Source organism: Thamnophis sirtalis, unplaced genomic scaffold (genome assembly GCF_051295495.1).
Source record: "Thamnophis sirtalis isolate CommonGarterSnake01/CBP01778 unplaced genomic scaffold, rThaSir2_p1.2 scaffold_12, whole genome shotgun sequence".
Classification (NCBI taxonomy): Eukaryota; Metazoa; Chordata; class Lepidosauria; order Squamata; family Natricidae; genus Thamnophis; species Thamnophis sirtalis.
The window spans coordinates 39,216,836-39,236,823 of record NW_028261392.1 but is presented as its reverse complement, the minus strand read 5'-3'; the positions used below and the strand labels follow the sequence as shown (position 1 = coordinate 39,236,823).

The following is a 19,988-nucleotide window of genomic DNA, read 5'->3' as shown; positions in this document are numbered from 1 at the left end:
ATACAGTATTCCATCAAGTAAAAAGAAGTTAGTGACATATATTATGCTTTACCATATATAACAACAACACTTCTAGAATGTTTGTGGAATTTTAAATTTGAAAGCTTTAGGAAAAACAAGTGTAACAGATCAAAAGGAAGAAGTTTCTTAATTTGTTACATGGCAAACTGCATTTGTATACAGAACTTGTATCATTGGTTTTTTTAAATAAACATTTCTTTAAAAAATATTGGAATACTTGTGCTCTTAGATTAAGGAGATTATGAATCAGTAATCTCCTATGAAGCAGATTATTAAGAGTTATTACAGAAGATGAGTAGATGTGTTAGCAAGACAAAAGTATTTTAACTTACATGAGTATCTATTTCTACTTTTATATTAGTCTCCCCTTCCCATAAAACAATTTTCCAGCATTTATGTAGGCATCCCAACACTAAGACAAAAAATAATGACTACATCCTAGTTTCATATAGCAAAGCAGAATTAAAGCTATATTTACAAGTCTTTGGTAATCTCTGATTTGTGTAGCTTTAACCCCAGAAATCCCTGAATAAGGGAATAATCATCTCAGCAATTGAATTTCAGACCCAGGGCTCTGAATGAACACTCAATTACCTTAAATTATCTTAATGTGATGAGACTTTAATCAACAAACTTTGCTTGTGGTATATATGAAGCAACTATAACTTTTTTCAACTGAAGTTTTAAATAGAGAATAGCAAACTATTTTTCTCCTTGCCCTTTTTGGTGGACCCTATTTAGTATGATGCCCAATGCAGACTCCTAGCAATTGCCTAGTCAAGTCCCTGAAGAAAAAGAGTGTTGGCCAAGATCACAGAGCTGACTTTGTGCCCAAGATAGGACTAGAAGTCACAATTTCCTGGTTTCTAGATGAAAGTCCAACCACTACAGCAAACTGGTTCCCTACCACCTGATAAATAAAATAATAGCTCTGTATCATGCTGGCCTGAGAATTCTGTTGGAGTCCATACCCCCTAAAATTGCAGAGGTTGAAAACCAATGAGGAAAAACTAAAGATAAATAGCAAAACCAAGTGATTATTGTGATATAAATATTATTAAATATGGCCTGAGCTGATGAAAATGTTAATGTTTTTCTATTAAACTAGTACCAGAGGGGGAAAAAAGAGAAAAATTATAGGTAGTATTTGACTTATGACCACAACTGAGCTCAAAATTTCCATTGCTAAGCAAAACAATTGTTAAGTGAGTTTTGCACTACTCTACAGACTTTCTTGCCACAGTTGTTAAATGAATCTTAAGTTTAAATTTAAGTCAGAAGTTGTGGGCGCTCATTCACTGGAGATTTACAAGAAGAGACTGGACAGTTACTTGTCTGAATTGGTATAGGGTCTCCTGCTTGAGCTGGGGGATGAACTAGAAGACCTCCAAGGTCCCTTCCAACTATTCTGATTGATTCATTGACTGAATCACAGCAGTTGTTGTTAGTAACATGGTTGCTAAGTGGACATGGCTTCCCCATTGACTCTGCTTGTCAGACGGTCACAAAATCCTGGAATGCATTCTACATACATGCCAGTTGCCAAGAATCTGAATTTTGGTTATGTGACAATGGGAATTCTGCAACAGTCATAAGCACGAAAAACAGTCATGTCACCTTTTTTGGTGCTGTGGTAACTTCTAATGGTCACTAAACAAATGGGTGTAAGTCGAGGACTGCCTTATTAGTAATGGAGAAACTTATTTAAGGCCATTTTGCCTTTCTTCTGCCTTCTAATCAATAAAGCAATACTAATGCCCTATTTCAATTGCTCATAGTTGCCTCTTAGGGCAGTGATGGCAAACCTTTTTGTAAAAGCGTGCCAAAATTCTCCACACCCACAATTCAATGCGACACGCTGACCTCCGCATGCACATGCAACCTCACCCCATGCATGCACGCACACACACACACACACCATGAGGGGGGGCGTTGAGTTTTTGCCTTCCCCAGGCCCCGGGCAGTGGTGGGTTTCAAAAATTTTTACTACCTATTCTGTGGGTGTGGCCTATTTTGTGGGTATGGTCATGTGAATGGGTGGACGTGGCCAACTTGTAAAATGTGATGAAACTCATTTAACAACATTCTTGCTTAGCAACCAAAATTTTGGGATCAATTGTGGTCATTTCTTTCTTTCTTTCTTTCTTTCTTTCTTTCTTTCTTTCTTTCTTTCCTTCCTTCCTTCCTTCCTTTCTTTCTCTTTCCTTCTTTCTCTTTCTATCTTTGTCTCTATACTTTTTTTCCTCTCTCTCTCCCCGCAAAAAAACTAAAACTTTATTTTTTAAAGCATTTTGCACCTGGGGAAAGTCAGAACAAGGCACACCAGCCACACACCACCTCCACTGACTCATGCTGCCAAAACCCCTCAGTGCCCTTCACCTGCAGTCGCCCCTTCAACCTTCCACCTGTGGAGGATACATGTTGGGCCTCCTGGAGGGGCAGCTGAGGGGCACTTTCTCCCACCCCTGAATAGCGTTAGGCTGAGGAAAGTGAGAGGGGAGTGGGGAGCAGCTCTTTTTTTTTTGCAGGCCAGAAGGAGGCAAGGCGGCCTCAGGTGCAATCCTGCGCCCTCAGAGGCATCGCTTCTTGGCTCGAAACAAGGCGAGGAGGGAGTGTCTGGTGGCTGCAGCTGCAGCAGCAGCAGCAGCAGAAGCAGCAGCTGAAGCAAAATACAGTCAGTTCCAGCTCTCCATTCCCCAAGCATGTCCCGTTGCTGCTGGCGCTGCTTTTGGTGAATCTGGCTCAGTGGCGGGGCTCTTGCCACAGACTCCTTCCTCGCCACTGTTTCAGGCTGAGAAGCGACGCCTCTGAGGGGCTCTCCCTGGATGGCACCTGAGGCTGCTTCACCTCCTTCTGTCCTGTGGAAAAAAAGAGCAGCTCCACTCTCATGCTCTTCCCACTGTTTGACCTGAAACATGAGGATCGTGGAGGAAAGAGTTTTCTGGCCGAGAAGCAGCAACAGAAAGAGTGCCGACCTCCTGAGCTGTGGGCAGCAGCTGCCAGCAATGCTCTCAGGGTGAAAACATTGCGAACAGAGAAGCCTTGACCCCCTCAGGAGTAGCCAAGCGCTCACTGCCCCTCTGACACCTGCTGAGCTTCCTCCCACCACAGACACACCTTCTCTTTTCTCCTGGTGAGATTGCCGCCTAAAAGCTGATGATTGTGGAGGAAAGCATTTTCAGGTGGAGGATCCCCTCCCCGATTCCAAAAACAGTGCGTGCGGAAGGCGCTGCCATCTAAAAGCTCATCCTCCATGATCCTTGCATCTGTGGTGGGAGGAGGCTCAGCGGGTGTCAGAGAGTGGCGAGCGCTTGGTGACTCCTGAGGAGGCCAAGTTTTCTTAGTTCACAATATCTTTGCCCTGAGTGCTCTCTCGCTGCTTCTTCTCAGCCTGACAACACTCGCTGCTGCTTTTCGGCCTAAAAACACTTTTCTCCACAATTCTCCTGTTTCAGGCCAAGCAGCGTCAGAGGGAAGGGAGCGAGAGTGGAGCTGCTCTTTTATTCCGTGGAGCAGAAGGAGGTGAGGCAGTCTCAGGAGCCCCTCAGAGGTGGCACTTCTTGGCCTGAAACAGCGGCTTCATTCTCTTTGACAGCTGCATCATTTGCAATGGGGTGGGGAGAAATCCACGCGTTAGAGGGGGGAGAAAGCCAAGCTTCTGCTAGGGACTGCCTTCTCCCCCCTCTAACACATGGATTTCTCCCCGCACCATTGCAAATGAGGCAGCTGTCAAAAAGAAGGAAGCGCGGGGTTTCTTCCAACAGGTGAGTCCTCCGCTTCGGCAAAGGACGTGGGTGGGTGGGGCAAGCATGGTGCTGACAGGCGGGGAAAGAGAGAGAGAGAGAGAGAGAGAGAGAGAGAGAGAGAGAGAGAGAGAGAGAGAGAGAGAGAGAGAGAGAGAGAGAGAGAGAGAGATGACTGGGTGGGCCAGGGGGAGCGAGTGAGGGCAGGCTAGGGGAGGAACTATACCCGTAGAGGGGCTTCCAGTTCTAACGGAATACAAACATATGCTCAATTTCTGCTTCTGGTACGGGCATACCAGTACGTACCTGTAGGAACCCACCACTGCTCCAGAGGCTTTCCTGAAGCCTGGAGAGGACAAAAACGGCCTCCTCCAGTCCCCTGGAGGCCCTCTGGAATCCAGAAATGGATCATTTCCAAACTTTCGGTTGGCCTGTTTGGCCCATTTTTTGCCCTCCTCAAGCTTCGGAGACTTTTCTGAACTGACAGCTTGCATGCCAGCAAATATAGCTTCGCATTCCACCTGTGGCACGCGTGCCATAGATTTAACATTACGGTCTTAGGGTATTATAGATCACACATTCCCAGTGTACTCTTGAAAAAAATGGGAGTACTGAAGATTTCCATTCCAGCCACAACACATAAAAGTGTAGTGCCTAGCAGAATACACTGCTCAGTGTACATTGCATGGAAAATGACAGTTGGGCTGATACTTTAACAGTGGACAGTGATGTATTTCAGGTTTATGACTCCATAAGGAAGGTATAAAGGTGGAACTTTTCCAAACTCACTACATTTACGTTTGCTAAACCATTGATCTTCTAGCTTAATCATATTCTAGAGAGATTTTGACATGTATTCGATAAAGACCCCCTATTCAGAAATTGAGTTCTAAGTCATTATCCAGACAGTAACAATCTGGAGGGGAAAGACTCTCTACTCTCTTACTATAAGGGGTTTGGGGAAGGGAAACACAGCACACAAACATAGTCAAGATCCAGGAAAAATTCTGAACTTCTCTGCATATTTAACATTGCAGCTTTTAAATAAAACTGAACTGGCAGAGGAACTTTATATTCAAAATATGCATTTTTCTTCAGTAATTTAGTGCTACCTATTATAATGTCATAGAGTGGCAAAGAATCCAGACATTCTTCTCAGGGGAGAATCTTTCTGTATTTGCAGAAATCAGGCTAGATGAAATAATTGATCCTTTTCAACACAAAATAACTTTAGTCAGACTTATTAAAACTTTGTGCAGCATATGCTTCAACTTCTGTCAAATGAGAATATCGCCATAAAGTATTTTTCATAGAAAAGGGGGACGTTTGATATTGCTATGTAGTTTGACAGCAGACATGTTGCCATTTTGCAGAACAAATGTGTTTTGCAATGTAACACTGCAAGGGGATTTCTCCCCGTATTCAGGATAATGAAGAGTAATGTTAGCAATAGACATTGATTTCACCAGTTGTAATAATGAGATATGCTGTGGTTATGTGGATATTTCTAAACATTATCAACTTTAGAAAAAATGAAAAAACAGTCAAAGAGAAAACATAAATTTGTTGCTTTTATTTATTTACTATAGAAACTGTTGTGCTGCTCTTTGCCCAATTGGCTTTCAGTATTTCCAGAAATGGGAATTCCAGAATCTCTCCAGCAATCTCTGGAAATCCTGTCGAATAACTGTACTAGAGATAACGTCCAAAAATGTAAGCACAGAGACATACATTCAGCACACTTTCTGCACAAGCAACACACAAAATAGTCTCATTTCATCATATTTCATCAGCAGAGCCCAATTTCATCAGCAGAGCCCAATTTCGTCAGCTGAATTTGCAAAATATCTACTGCCGACAGCTTCACAGATACAGCTACAGGAAGGAATTCACATTCATATAAGCTTCCGACATATGGATGGAAGGACAATCATACACACTAAATCCGCATAGCTCTCCATAAGATTGCCTATGGAAAATATACATATAGCCCATTCCCGGTGATTAATTGCTGCTACTCTTGCTCCTTGGGTTGACAGACAATTATACTATCATACTGTATGTGGTGTTACACCTTTGCTTCCTCCTTTCCTTTTCCTTTTGCAACATAACTCTGCAAGGTATTGCCCTGGTTGTCTAAGATATGATAATGAAAGTGATTGATTTAATACTCCAGCTTTGCTACCCTCTCTATTACCTATATTATCAGCTAAGAGGGATACAAGTAGCACTTTCGGTGTTACATTAAAAATGGGGAGGATCTGACTTCAAGAATCTGTCTCACTTTTCTGCCTTCACTTTTCTACCCTGTGCCCCTTTTTCTACTTACTTACTAACTAACTAACTACAGTACTTACTATAGTAGTACTTGCTTACTATTCTAGTATATTACAGATTAAATAATGGATGAAACAGAATCATTACAGAGTTAGAAGTGATCTTGGAGGTCTTCTAGTCTGACACCCGGCTTAGGCAGGAAACCCTAGTCTCTTCTTAAAAACTTGCCAGTGTTGAAACATTCACAACTTTTGGAGGCAAGTTGTTTCATTGATTAATTTTCTCACTGTCGGGAAATTTCTCCTTAGTTCTAGATTGCTTCTCTCCTTGATTAGTTTCCATCCATTGCTTCTTGTTCTACCCTCAGGTACTTTGGAGAATAGTTTGATTCCCTCTTCTTTGTGGCAGCCCCTGAGATATTGGAACACTGCTATCATGTCACCCCTAGCCGTTCTTTACATAATTTAGCCTCCAGTCTCCTAATCAACTGGAAAACTTTAATTTATAATCAAAAAGCTATAAAATTGTTTTGTACTGTCACGCAGAGGGTCCAATAAACTTGACATCCACCTTTTAGCTAGTACTGTAAAAGAAAGAAGGGTGGTTATTTAAGAGTACTGAGCTGTGAATACTTACTTGGAAAATGAGGATGTTTGTAGGTTAGTAAGGTCCTTTAATATGTTTACAAAAAGTTAAAGGTGATATCTGAGGGATCCTTGTTATCTCTCATCTTGGTTGTTTTTGGGAGATGTTTCATTACCCAAGCTGGATAACATCGTCACTGTTAGTCTGCACTAGGACTGATGATGTTATCTAGTTTGGGTAATTAAACGTTGCAAGAAAACAACCAAGTTCAGAAAACCAAGGACCCCTCATTTCAACATGAGCTACATATATTCTCCTTTATTGGTAGGGTGATATGTATAAGTGGACTCAAAGGAGCTGTGAATTATTATAAGCAAACTCCATCATAAATGAAAGATATGGCCAATTAACAGTAGCTAATATCATAACAGTATATGTAAGATATTCTAAGATGGCACTGTATTTTAGATTCTTCATCTGACTTTGAATGATGGGTGTGAACTTTTCAATTTAATTTGGGAAAACTATATTTCTGGAGTACTGATGCACATGTAGGTTGCTTTCAGAGAAAAGATGAAAACAGAACAGGTAATGAAGTATGTGATTCAAAGAAAATGTTAAATCCAACTTTAAATTTAGCGACAAGGACACTTGACACAAAATATCTCAGACTAAAAGTGTGGCATGAAATATCACTCTTGACATTTGCTCTGATGTGATGCCACAGTCACGCAAGAGAAAATTGATGGTTTTTATCATTCCAAAATGTCCAACTGTTTGTCAACCACTAAAATCTCAAGACTGTCTAATCAGGCACAAGGTCTTATAAGTCTTGTGGCTTTGCAAGAACATCAAAATCTAACATGGTAATAACAGAAATCTCATAGAAGAATATGAAAATTTTACACAAATATATTCTGACCACAGTAGGCAAAGGTATTTCTCTATAAGAGCTCAAATTTCCTGGCAGAATTGCTGAAATCTTGCATAATCTGACAAACTTGTGAAATTCTGGGTGATAGTGTTCACAGTACTACACTAAATTGTGCAATGGCATCTGGGACCAGAAAATATTGCAAACCTCCACACAAGAAAAACATGATTCTATACATTTTAGTGACTGAGTGCTGTATCATTAAATCATACAATTTGATCATTGTCATATAATTGTTGTTTTTAACTGTTTGAGCTGAAGTTTCCTCTTCTGTGAAAATTGAAGTTTTGAAAGAACATAAAATTTAAAAAGCCCTAAAATATCTGAAGGCCAGCTTTACAGAAGGAGTTTCTGATTTAGATACATTTGAAGGGTAGAATAGAAATCTTCCTTGAGTAACCAACCTTCCCAACCAACGAGTCCCAAAAAAAGAACTGCATTAATTTCCCAAATTAGATGGACCTCTTGTGGGCGCTTCAGTTTGAACTTCAAAATTTATATTTTAAAACCAGAAACACTGATCAATTTTAGATCTGAGATGTGAAATAATTTGCCACTGAACATCTCTGAAGTCAGTTTGAGTTAGATCATTTGTTTCTCTCAAGTTGTTTTGATATTGCATTTGGTTTAGTTGAACCTGGGAAGTACTCAGGATAAGTAGATGTGCACCTCAATGTGATCAATATTTATGTAGTAGAAATGGATTCAGTGGAACTTCACATGGCACACATTTAATCTGAGATTTAAAATGTTTTATTAAACATACTGTCAAATTATTAAATTTCAACCACAATTGAACCCTAATTTTCTGCTGCTGAGACATTTATTAAGTGCAAATTGCCTCATTTTATGACCTTTTTGTCACATTAGTTAAGTGAATTATTGAAATTGGTAAGCTGGTAACACGGTTGTTAAGTCTTCCCCATTGACTCACTTGTAAAGAAGCTCACCAAAGGTGATTGTCTGACCTCGGGACACTGCAACCATCATAAATATGAGTCAGTTGTCAAACATCTGAATTTTATCATGTGACTATGGGGTGCCTCAATGGTCATAAGTGTGAAAAATGGCCATAAATCACTTTTTTCAGTGCCATTGTAACTTCAAACTGTCACTAAATGAATTGTTGTAAGTTGAGGACTACCTGTACTTTTATATAAACTTGAACAAAAGGGATATAGTAGGCTTATTATTAGCAATGGGTATGAGAAGGTTGATTGCATTAATTAGTAAAATTTTCTATATATGGGTAACTTTTAAGTTATGCTTATTCATTATGTCTTCTTGACATGGCAAGCAGTATATAAGTGGATTAAATAATTATAACTATATTCTGTAATGATATTGGGAATGGCATCTATAATTCTCAAAAAGATTACTACAGAATGGAAATGTCCAGAAAAGGGCAATGGGCAATTATAAGGGCCATTAAATTCAATCAGATGATTTGACTGAAAAATACCTTAACACCTATTGGTGAAACTTACAATAAATTTAATACAAACTAATAGTATGTCTTCATTGTATAAAATTTGTTACAAAAATAACAGTCTTTTTAAAGATTAAGAACAAAGTGGAAACATTTCTCCTATTTCTTTTCAAATTAGAGGAATTTGAAGCTCAATCATCTTTAGTTCATCAACAGAAACAGAACACCATAGGGTGGTAATTGCTCCCTCTAGTGGACCAATAGAAAAATGCAAAATATCACATAATCAATATCCACTCACTGAATTACTGCTGCTGCTGCTGCTCTTGATGTATTAAAACTCTCCTGATCTGCAGTTAAAGCATAAGAGAATGAAAAAAAAGTTGCTAGACCATCCAGTATTCTGTTCTTCTATATTTTTGTCAATTGGGAAAAATACAAAGGAATCTGCAGGGGAACAGGTAGGAAGCCAATGAAATTATACATCATAAGGTTACAAAATTATACATAGGCAGCCCCCTGACTTACAACTACAGTTGGGACCAAAATTGTTAAGCAAGGTGGCCATCAAATGAGTCACATCCAATTTTACAAAGGTGTTTTTTTTTTTTGCCATGATGTTAAATGAATCACTGTGGTTGTTAGGTGAATCACAGTCTTTAGGTAAATCCAGCTTCCCCCATTGACTTGGCTTGTGGGAAGTTGGCTGAGAAGATCGCAACTGATGATCAGATTATTCTGGGATGCTGCAATGGTCGTAAATATATGTTGGTTGCCAAGCGACTGAATTTTGATTATGTGACTGTGGAGTTGCTGCAACAGTTATAAGTTGTGAGGGCTGGATTGTAAGTCACTTTTTTCATTGCCAATATAACTTTTTATGGTTGCTTAACAAATGATTATAAGTTGAGGACTACCTGTATTGCATATCATTTGCACAATTGACTTGTGTCGGTCAGCTTTGTTTGAACAGTTGTCACACTGTGAACTTTCTCAACTGCAAAGCACAGTTCTCTCTTTCTCTGTTTAAAAGCCAACTTAATCTGCAAGAGGCTGTCACATTGTTGCAATGACAAGGCTTTTACAATAGTTCTAAGTGTTTGTTGCTGTTGTGTGTAGAATGTAGACAGGATTGTTCTGAGCTGTTTTGGTTGCTTGTAGATTCTTGCAAGGTATGGGCATTCATGGGGGAATGTGATGTCAATTCCTCCCCTTTGTATGTATAACATGTATGATGCGTGCAAGATTGCAAGGATTGGTGGTTGCTTTATAATGACAGGGCACATATTTTCTAATGCCTCTGTTGCAACTCCTCCTGGGTCACAATAACCCAGACTAAGCTATCAAAAGTAGCTGATTGAAAAACCTATTATAAATACCAAGCAGCTGCCCAGGTTTTTTTTTTTTTTTTGTCAAATGACCCCTTTTGAAATACATCTTAAGAGATATGTTTTAAACCATGGGTGTCAAACTCGTCTTGTCACGTTGTGGTTAGGTGACGTTTCACGATGTTTTTCCCATTTGCAGAGCTGGGGGTGGGCTAGCCTGTGCGTGATGCATCTGGTCTGCAGGTCGCCAGTTTGAAACCCCTTTTTTAAACAGTAGCTTTGGAGTGGAGATAGGATTAATAGTTGTTTTTTGTTCAGGAATTGCTAAAAGAGTAAGCCAGGAGTTCATACCAATGGGTGGCGGGGGGGGGGGCAGAGCTTATGTTTAAAAGTATTGCCAAAGAAAACACTAGCTTTACTGCAATTTCAAACACATTACAATGAAGTTAAAAAACAAATGCAGACAGTTCTTGAACATTATTGACACTGTAGAGGATCTGCAGCCACATTCAAATTATTATGATGGTTAATGGAAAACTAGGAGGGTCAATAGGAGCTTTCCTCTAATAATTAATGCAGAGCAAATAGCATGATGAACTTCCCCAAAGCTTCTTACTGACCACTATTGGAAATAAAAACTGAATTAGATGGATCCTGGGTTTGATGTGCTCCATGTGAATGCTGCTGCATCAAGGTGGAAAATCAAATTCCTTACTTCTTAAATCAACTTACCAGGTTTGTACTGAGGTGCCCTTTGTGAAAAAGCAATCAAAGACATCAATCACTCTAGGCCAGTGTAGGTGAACCTTTTCAGCACAGAGTGCTGAAACAGGAGCACCTGAAAGCGGAAGAGCAGTTCCCTGGCGTGCATGCGTGCAGTGCTGGTCACCTGGTTATCTGGTTTCTGGCACACATACGCACGCAAAGACCAGCTGGCCAGCACGCATGCACATGTCAGAAACATGTGCACCAGGGAGCTGCTCTTCCAGTTTCCGGTGCTCCCGCACACACAAAGACCAGCTGGTCAGCATGCACGTGTGTGCCAGAATCTGGAAGACCAACAGGCGATGGCTGGTGTGCCCAGAGAGATGGCTTTGGGTTCCACTTCCAGCACCCATGCCATAGATTCACCGTCACAACTCTAAGCCCAAATGAGGGAAAGTTCTGTTATTGTCTGGGCATGTGATACAGCTTTTTCATATTTATCTGTCTCTGAGTTCCTTTAGCTCAAATGCAATTTCTAGAAGAATGGACAACTTTCTTCTGCTTTATAGTCTAAAATTATGATTTAAAGAATTTGAGATTTTATTGGAAAGCTGCCTCTTCCTTATTCCAAGAATTCTGATTTGGCCATAGGATTTATCTTCTGAAAATTACTTTAATGGACGCAGGACATTCTAAGTTTTCCATAGAATGCTGACTGTGGCATTCTGAGAGTTGAAGTCTACACATCTTAAAGTTGGCAGGTTTGAAAAACACTTCCCTAAAAATATAACAGAAACAGGAAGTTGCTAGTGTTAATGCTGGTGATTTCATTTTACATTCTATTTTTTTTTGTAGAAACCAACTTAAATAATGCTGGAAAACCTGAAACATCTTACTGCCTAGAAATAACTAAACTAAGCATCATGCTGGCTGAAAGTTGCAAAGTTGCAATTCCAGCATATTAGAGATCACCAAGCTGGGGAAAGGCAGCGTAGTATTTGGAAGCCATCTATTATCACATGTACATTATCACATTCTTTGGGCTTCATCCTCATTGTATTACAAATGTATATTACAAATTTCACTTGTTTGATACATGACTTTAATACAATGGATTACAAGATTTTATAAACCTGAAAAAAAAACAAAACAGAGTGCTTGGTAGCTGAAGATCTGTGAGATTAATTTGCTGTCTAATTGTGGCATAGTTCATTTTAAGTCTTTTTCATGAAATAATACAACTTAGGTATTTCCCCTAATCTATAATGTAGAAAAAAGTACACAGTACACTTGTAAAAGTCAATAACTGAACTCTGAACATAGTGATCTTTAACCTTTATTTGCTCTGTAAGCAGAGATTTTCCTGATACCATCTGGTGTCATTGTTCTCCATCTCAACTATTCCTTTAGTTTCTCAAAATTTGTCATTGAGTGAGTTATAATGATTACTTATTAAACACTGGAAGGTTTTTCTAGCTTACTTGATATAGCTTAGCCCAGGGAGAGCTAGCCTTTTTGTCACTGAATGCCAAAAGGCCGCACCCATAATGCAATGTTTAACTGTTTATTATTAAATTAAATGTGTGGGCGATCCCTCCCCTGCACCCAGTTTTGGGCCTAGAAAGCCTCCTGCACCAACCTGGAAGCCAAAATGGGGCACAGAGGCGCTGCGTGAAGCCCCATAATGCAATGCGAGTATACCCTGTGCATGTGACCACCCACCCCAATGCACGTGCGCACGTGTCCCTTGCATGTGCAGCAGAGACTTGAAGACTTGCTGGCTGGGGTTAGGGGTGCAAGGGTCGTGTAACTTGACAGCTTTAAGACTTGCACACTTCAATGACAGAGTTCCTGAGCCAACATAACTGGAGGAGGAATTCTGGGAGTTGAAGTCCACAAGTCTTAAAGCTGTCAAGTTTGAACACACCTGAGGTTTTTTTTTTCTAAAGATTTAGGGGTGCAAGGGTCTTCTAAATTGACAGCTTTAAGACTTGCGTGCTTCAAATGCCAGAGTTTCCGAGACAACATTTTGGTTGCTAAGCAAGAGCGTTGTTAAGTGTGTTTGACCACATTTTACAAGTTGGCCATGCCTACCCAGTCACATGGCTGGCAAGCCACTCCCACCCAGTCACATGGCTGGCAAGCCACTCCCACCCAGTCACATGGCTGGCAAGCCACTCCCACCCAGTCACATGGCCATCAAGCCACTCCCACAAAGCAGGCCACATCTACAGAAGAGGTTCTAAAATTTTTTGAAACCCATCACTGGTGCACATGCATGTGTGGTGAAGCTCAGCTGATTCAACGGCTGGTGTGCCTGCAATGAAGGCTCTGCAGGCCACTTGTGGCATGTGTACCATAGGTTTGCCGTCAGGGGCTCAGCCTGTTCCCACAGGGATAGTTGAACATTTCCGCTGGTAGCCTAATAAGGAAAAATCTAACACTAATAAAATGTTTCAAACTTTTATTTTTCTTTGGAAAGTAGGGATTTGATCTGCAAACATGAGAGAGACAAAAGGGGAAATATCTCTGCTCCTTTAGTACCATATTCCCATATTTGATCTTCATATTAAATGGGAACATTGACAATTGTCCACCCACATTCCCTCTCCCCAAATATTCTCTCCTGCTGCTTCTCCTGCCACTGGAGTGGGGGGAAGAGGGAGAAAAGAGCCATTACAGGTACTTCTCAAGTTACAATTACAATTGGAACCAGAATTTCCATTGTAATCAAAGTGGTTGTTAAGTACGTAATGCCCAATTTTACTTTTTTTTTGGCCATAGTTAAGAAAATCACTGTAATACTTAAGTGGATCATGTAGTCATTAAGTGAATCTGGCTGCCCCATTGACTTACTTGCCAGCAGAAACTGGCTGGGAAGGCCATAAATGGTGAATAAATGACCCTGGGCTGTTGCAATAATTATAAATGCATGCTGGCTGCCAAGCATGGGAATGCTGCAACAGTTTTAAGTGGAAGGATCAGTTGTAAGTCGCTTTTTTCCATTGCCACTGGGATTTTGAACAATTGATAAATGAAAGGTTGCATGTTAAGGACCACCTACACTTACATTCTCTTGCCATACAGTAGAAAATGGATAAAATTAGATGAAACAGGTCTTTGCTCTACTTCCAGTGTGGTGTTGGCTGAAGAATTATTTCCATCACTTCTATCCCTCCATTTGATGTTTTCCACCAAGTCTCTCTCCTTCCCTTGCTTCTTGTGCAGGTGCCTTTATTTGGGATGAAGTAGCTCTTATTAGAGGGAAGGACAATCAGCTCAAGTGCTGCTTCTCCAATGGCAGGGAAGCTGACCATGGCTTGACCACAGAAGTTCCTGCTGAAAAACCATTTCCTCGCCATACAGTCCTCAGCCCATCTCTTCAGCAGTGCAAGGCCTAAATTGTAAATGCAGGGGCTATTACACATGTGTACAATTATCCAAGTACTGATTCACAAGTTTCAGGAGGGGATCTTTTCTGTACAGTAAGTGATGTAAAACCCCATATATGGCAGCATGACATAATGATGCAGCCATAACTGCTGTGACAGCTTAAGGAAAGGCAGATAATATATATCATACTGATAAATAATTCATGTTCTTTCCTTTCAGTCTTTTCCAATGTCTAATGAAGTACATTGTCAGTTACAAAACTCATGCTGTTAAAGTAAGTCAGACTTTTATCCAACTTTATTCAACATATCACTCTTAAAACTCCATAGTTTTGCTCTGCAGTTTAGATCTGACAGGGAAGTATTAATTAATTAATGTATTTATTTTAAAAAATTATATAGCCGCTCAACTCACTATAGATGACTCCAGGCAGCTTAAAAAATTTAATGTTGCAAGACGATTTGTTTCATGCCACTTCCAATGGAAGGTAATCAGAATTTCCTGAAATTACTGTTCATTTTACCTTTTACAGCGCTGTACTGCAAAAGTCATCCTATCTCACAATTACAGATTCACATCGATTTGAGACTTTGTTTCCTTGCAATATGGCTAGTCATACATTCTACACCATGAACTGTGGTTAAACCTCCAAAATGCCATGTTAATCCATGCTATGCCAAAATAAGCAAATATGGTTCAAGAGGCCAAGATTAGTATTAGTATGTCTAAACAACATACCAAGCTAGGCTGGTTACAAGCACTGCAAGTGCTAATCTTAGAGAACAATGGTTATTATTTTTTAGCTTAGCTAAAAATGCACCTATTTGGATAGTTTATGGGTCAAGAAGCCCAGAACATAAGTCTGTTATGAGGCTTCAGATCTCTGCTGTAGAAATCCAGATGTCCACTCCCCAGTTATAGATCATGTAGGGACCACCGGGATTTTGAAGCCAGGTTAAATAGTAGCTTGAGCCTTCTAATGAGACAGCTAAGAGGTTTCGTTTTGTAACCCTGCACCTTTGTAAGCCGCCAACAACACCCCATACTTCAGCCCACTACATCATCAGAGGCCGAATATAACGTGGTCCAGTTCAACATCCACAAGAGCCGCAGCTCCGCCAGCCCTGCTTGGCAGGGTTGCTCACGTTGGCGAATCGGAGCGCAGAGGCGGGAGGGAGGAGCCACGTCTTCTTTGGACTCCGTCCCCACCTCCCAGGGCCTAGAGTCGGTTGTCCGCGGACGGTCTTGGCGTTATTGGGTTTTTCCTCCCTGCTGGGTTTTATGCAAAGTCGCCTTCACGACGGCTGCAGCCATGGTGCTTAACGCGGTCCTTAAAAAGCTGGCCGACAAAAAGGTGGTGCTAGCAAGCGGCTCTCCGCGCAGGCAGGAGATCCTAAATAACGCGGTGAGTTACGCTTGACTCGTTTAAACCGTCCTGCGCCGGGTTGGTGGTCTCCGAAAAATTCCTTGCATTTCCTAAAAAATAGAGATTTTAAAAAATAGAACAAAAAGCAAATCAGATCTAGGCTGAGCTGCTGGAATTTTAGCAATTACATAAAGGGGCCATAGTTCCCCACCTCTGCCCTCTGTAGTGAAGGTGGTGGAAGAGCTTTTCCCTTTCTCGGCTCCGTCGGTCACGTTTTTCGTCCCGAGGAAGAACGACATTAGTTGAGAAATGCTGCGGAAAATGTGCCTGAAATCCTTGCCCAAGCAAACCTACGCGCCTATCCTCAAAAAGAATCCAAAGATTGCCACCCAAGTGTCCTTAGTTGAAAGGACACTTGACAATTTTGTAGAGCTGGACTACATTATATTTGGCCTGTAGTGATATCCTGGGCTGAAGTATGGGATGGGGCTTATGAACTTGCAATTGCAATACTAAACCGGTGCGAAAAGTTGAGAATGCTTGTCATAGAGCCGTAGAGATTTTGTGCATGCTCCCCACCCCCAGTATAAATTTTATTGGAAGATCATGAATAAGGAACACTTTAGTCTAAGTAATTGTATCCATGGAGAGCACAGCTGTGAAATGAAGAGCATGCGCATAGACATCGTATGGAATTCATCAGATGTAGCTGTAGACATCAATATAACGGGATATAAAAAATTAATGCAGAATAATGCTCCCACCTGCTGTTTCCATAAGGAAGGGGCCTCTGAGATCTGAGGGACCCTCCTCTTTGGCATGCAGTAATCAGAAGTGTACTGTATTAAATTTATCTCTGGTTGTAGGATTCCCAAAAAGATTTGGAAATGGGACACTGCAATAGATAATTTTTTTATCTCATTTCGAGAATGTGCATGTTGTAATGCCTTAATGCTTGATTTGCAATACAGGTAGTCCTTGACTAATGAGCCTAATTAAGCCCAAAATTTCTGCTGCTAAGTAAGACATTTGTTAAGTGAGTTTTGCCGCAAATTACGACCTTTCATGCCACACTTCTTAAGTGAATCATTACAGTTAAGTTAGTAATGTGGTTAAGTGAATCTGTTTTTCCCATTGACTTTGTTTGTCAGAAGGTTGCAGAAGGTGATCATGTAACCTCGGGACAGCACAACTGTCATAAATATGAATCAGTTGCTGTGCATCTGAACTTCGATCACGTGACCAGGGGGATACTGCAACGGTCATAAGTGTGAAAATGGTCATAAGTCACTTTTTTCAGTGCAACTTTGATCTGTAATTAAACAAATGTTGTAAACTGAGGACTACCTGCTCCTTTGTGACATGTATAAAGAAATATACCCCATCAAATCAGCTTATTGATAATATTTTTAAAAAGTGATTCAAGAAAAAGATATATGTCACAATGGCATCTACGTTGCTACTGCTAGACATGAGGAAACAGATTCTGAAACTAGTCATGCATAATAGTTATTAACGTTCTGTGTTTTTGTATTCTGTTTTGTAGTCTGTATTCTAGAGGGGCGCGGTGGCTCAGTGCCTAAGACGCTGAGCTTGTCGATCAAAAGGTCGGCAGTTCAGCGGTTCGAATCCCTAGCACCATGTAACGGAGTGAGCTCCCATTAATTGTTCCAGCTTCTGGAACAGCAGTTTGAAAGCATGTAAAAATGCAAGTAGAAAAATAGGAACCACATTTGGTGGGAAGGTAGCAGTGTTCCGTGCGCCTTTGGCGTTTAGTCATGCCAGCCACATGACCACGGAGATGTCTTTGGACAGCGCTGGCTCTTCGGCTTTGAAATGGAGATGAGCACCACCCCCCTAGAGTTGGGAATGACTAGCACATATGTACGAGGGGAACCTTTACTTTTTATCTGTATTCTGATAAGGCATACTGGCTAATCAACAATAAAATTCAGATATGTATAGTAAATTTAGAGTCAAACAGACCCACTAGCTATGTTCTGCCCTAAAACGTTTAGTAGTATTGGACATAAACTATCACAGTAATTAACTGTTATGGATGTTTAGGTACATAAAATCCTCATGTTATGTACTACAGCCATTGCTTCAGCACAAAAAAAGCACAAACAGATTGATTAGAAATGACTGCTAACTATTATAGTAGCACAAAGACCTTAAAAATTACAACAAATGGGCTTTTGAATTAATATTTATTAATATTTATCTAACCGTCCAGGTGACACCTGATGGTTTACAAATAAAAGATTTAAAAGATAATGTAAATATTTTCATTGAGCTAAATTTAAACATAGATTGAACAGGGAAGAAGCTGTTATGTAAAATTCCATCTGTCGTGAAATTCAAGTCAGCAGTTTCTTAAACTTATTAAGATGGACAGAAAGAACATTGTGCAGACTTAGAATATATATTCACAGGCTCTGGTTTCCATTTTTTTGTAATAGTTGCATTGACGTTTTTTAATAAGCAGTAAAAAAACAAAATTAAGCTAAAAGAAAAATATTCAGAAATTGTAGAAAAAAGTAGAAAAAATGACACAGAATATAGTAGACAAAAATAAAAGTATATAAGGAAATGAATTTCATAACAAGTATAAATAAATTTAGTAACTTACTACTTGTCTTAAAATACAATAACATCTTTTTTCCATATCTCATCTTTTAAAATAAAGCTTTATTGCTGTTAAAATAGCAATTAAAAACATTTAAAAATTGCTTTTCAAATAGAAAAAGCAAACAATAAAAGGAACAAAATTAAAAAAAATGTACATTATAAAAATACATAAGTGCTTAAAAATCAGTGGAAAAATATTTTTAAAAGTTCATTAAGGCACATTACCACATATCTATTTTAACCTTAGTCAAATAAGGCAAATTATATTCCTTGTTTTTACTTGATCTTTAATTATTCAAATATGATCTTAGAACTTGGCTTCATATTTTTCTTTGTCTCTTTTCACAAAATCCTTCAAAAGTTTAACTCTCTTTTGTAAATAAAATATAGAAAAGATTCGTCCAGATTGCTGTTTTTGCTTGTTATTTGTGTATCCCATGTCCATTGCCACAAATACCCTTCAAAATCTCTGTTTCTAAAGTATTTTGATCCATTCTGTATTAGTAAGTCAAATTTAAGTATTCTTCTCCTTTAATTATAATTTTAATTCCCCAACTCCTCCTAGGAACCAGCCTTCAAAGCCCCATCCTATGATGGTTTTTTAAAGAATTCAAAATGTGTATTTTCCCACAGGAAGATTTCTTGTAATTAATTTCAAAATCTTACTTCAAATCCACCTGACATTTAGTCTATTTGTAATGCTCCAAAATGAATGTTCTAATCACCCTTTTGCTGTTTTCTTTTTAATTATAATTTTAGAAACTGAGGATAAAATATTGTGGGATTTTCTCCATAGCTCTTGGGAGAAGCCTAGGTCCAAGCTGAAGTAATCTCAGCAAGTGAAAAACCTTAATGTGAAAGCTGGCGATGTATTGTTCCATTCTATTTTAAGAAGTCTAGTAGTAACACTTACTCTGATTAACAAATTTATTAAAATGCATAAGCTTTTGTGAGCCACAGCTTATATATTGTAATACAATTTGTCAGCTGAAGAAGGTGTTATCAGATTCTTCAGGTTTTTTTGCCACTGAAAGGTAACATAGCTCTCCTTTATATAAAATTAATTTATAAAGATTACATGGTTTAGATAGTGTCCATCTTAATAAAATGAATTTATAAAGATTACATCGTTTAGACACAGTCCATCTTTTCTTCCCACTCTCTTTACTTTAGTTACCTTACTGATGAAGAATTGTAGCCTAATAATCATATTAGTGTTGTATATTCTATTTTCTCCTTAAAGAAAACACCACACAGCTACCTTTGCTGCTTATATTTCATTCAGTTTGCTGTGTTCACAAGTAGTTAAGAAATTGTCATTGTGAATTCATAAGGTGGATAAGAATTATCGTGTTTGTAACTGAAGGGCATCTAAATTCAAAGGAGGCAAGCAACTAACTAATAGTTCAGGTTTCTAGCTAGTCAGTTGCTTATTTCCCCAATATCTTCTATATGTAATTTGTAGGAATTAGTGAAATGGTTTCCTTCTAAAACCTTAAACTTTTGCTTTATTAATAATGTCTTTAAGCATGATTAAGAAATGATTCAGGTTTAGCAAGGTGGCTTTATCATAATA

General features: G+C 39.3%; 1 protein-coding gene across 2 annotated transcripts in view; it reads left to right on the top strand.

The window, feature by feature from the left end:
- The first annotated feature begins 15,629 nt into the window (after positions 1 to 15,629).
- ASMTL (acetylserotonin O-methyltransferase like) overlaps positions 15,630 to 19,988 on the top strand; it is a 28,163-nt gene continuing 23,804 nt past the window's right edge. For both annotated transcript variants that reach the window (XM_087726878.1, XM_014065076.2), the window contains exon 1: positions 15,630 to 15,820. In XM_087726878.1, the coding sequence (XP_087583004.1) occupies positions 15,728 to 15,820 (93 nt within the window). In that variant the 5' untranslated portion in view covers positions 15,630 to 15,727. The remainder of the gene's footprint in view (positions 15,821 to 19,988) is intronic.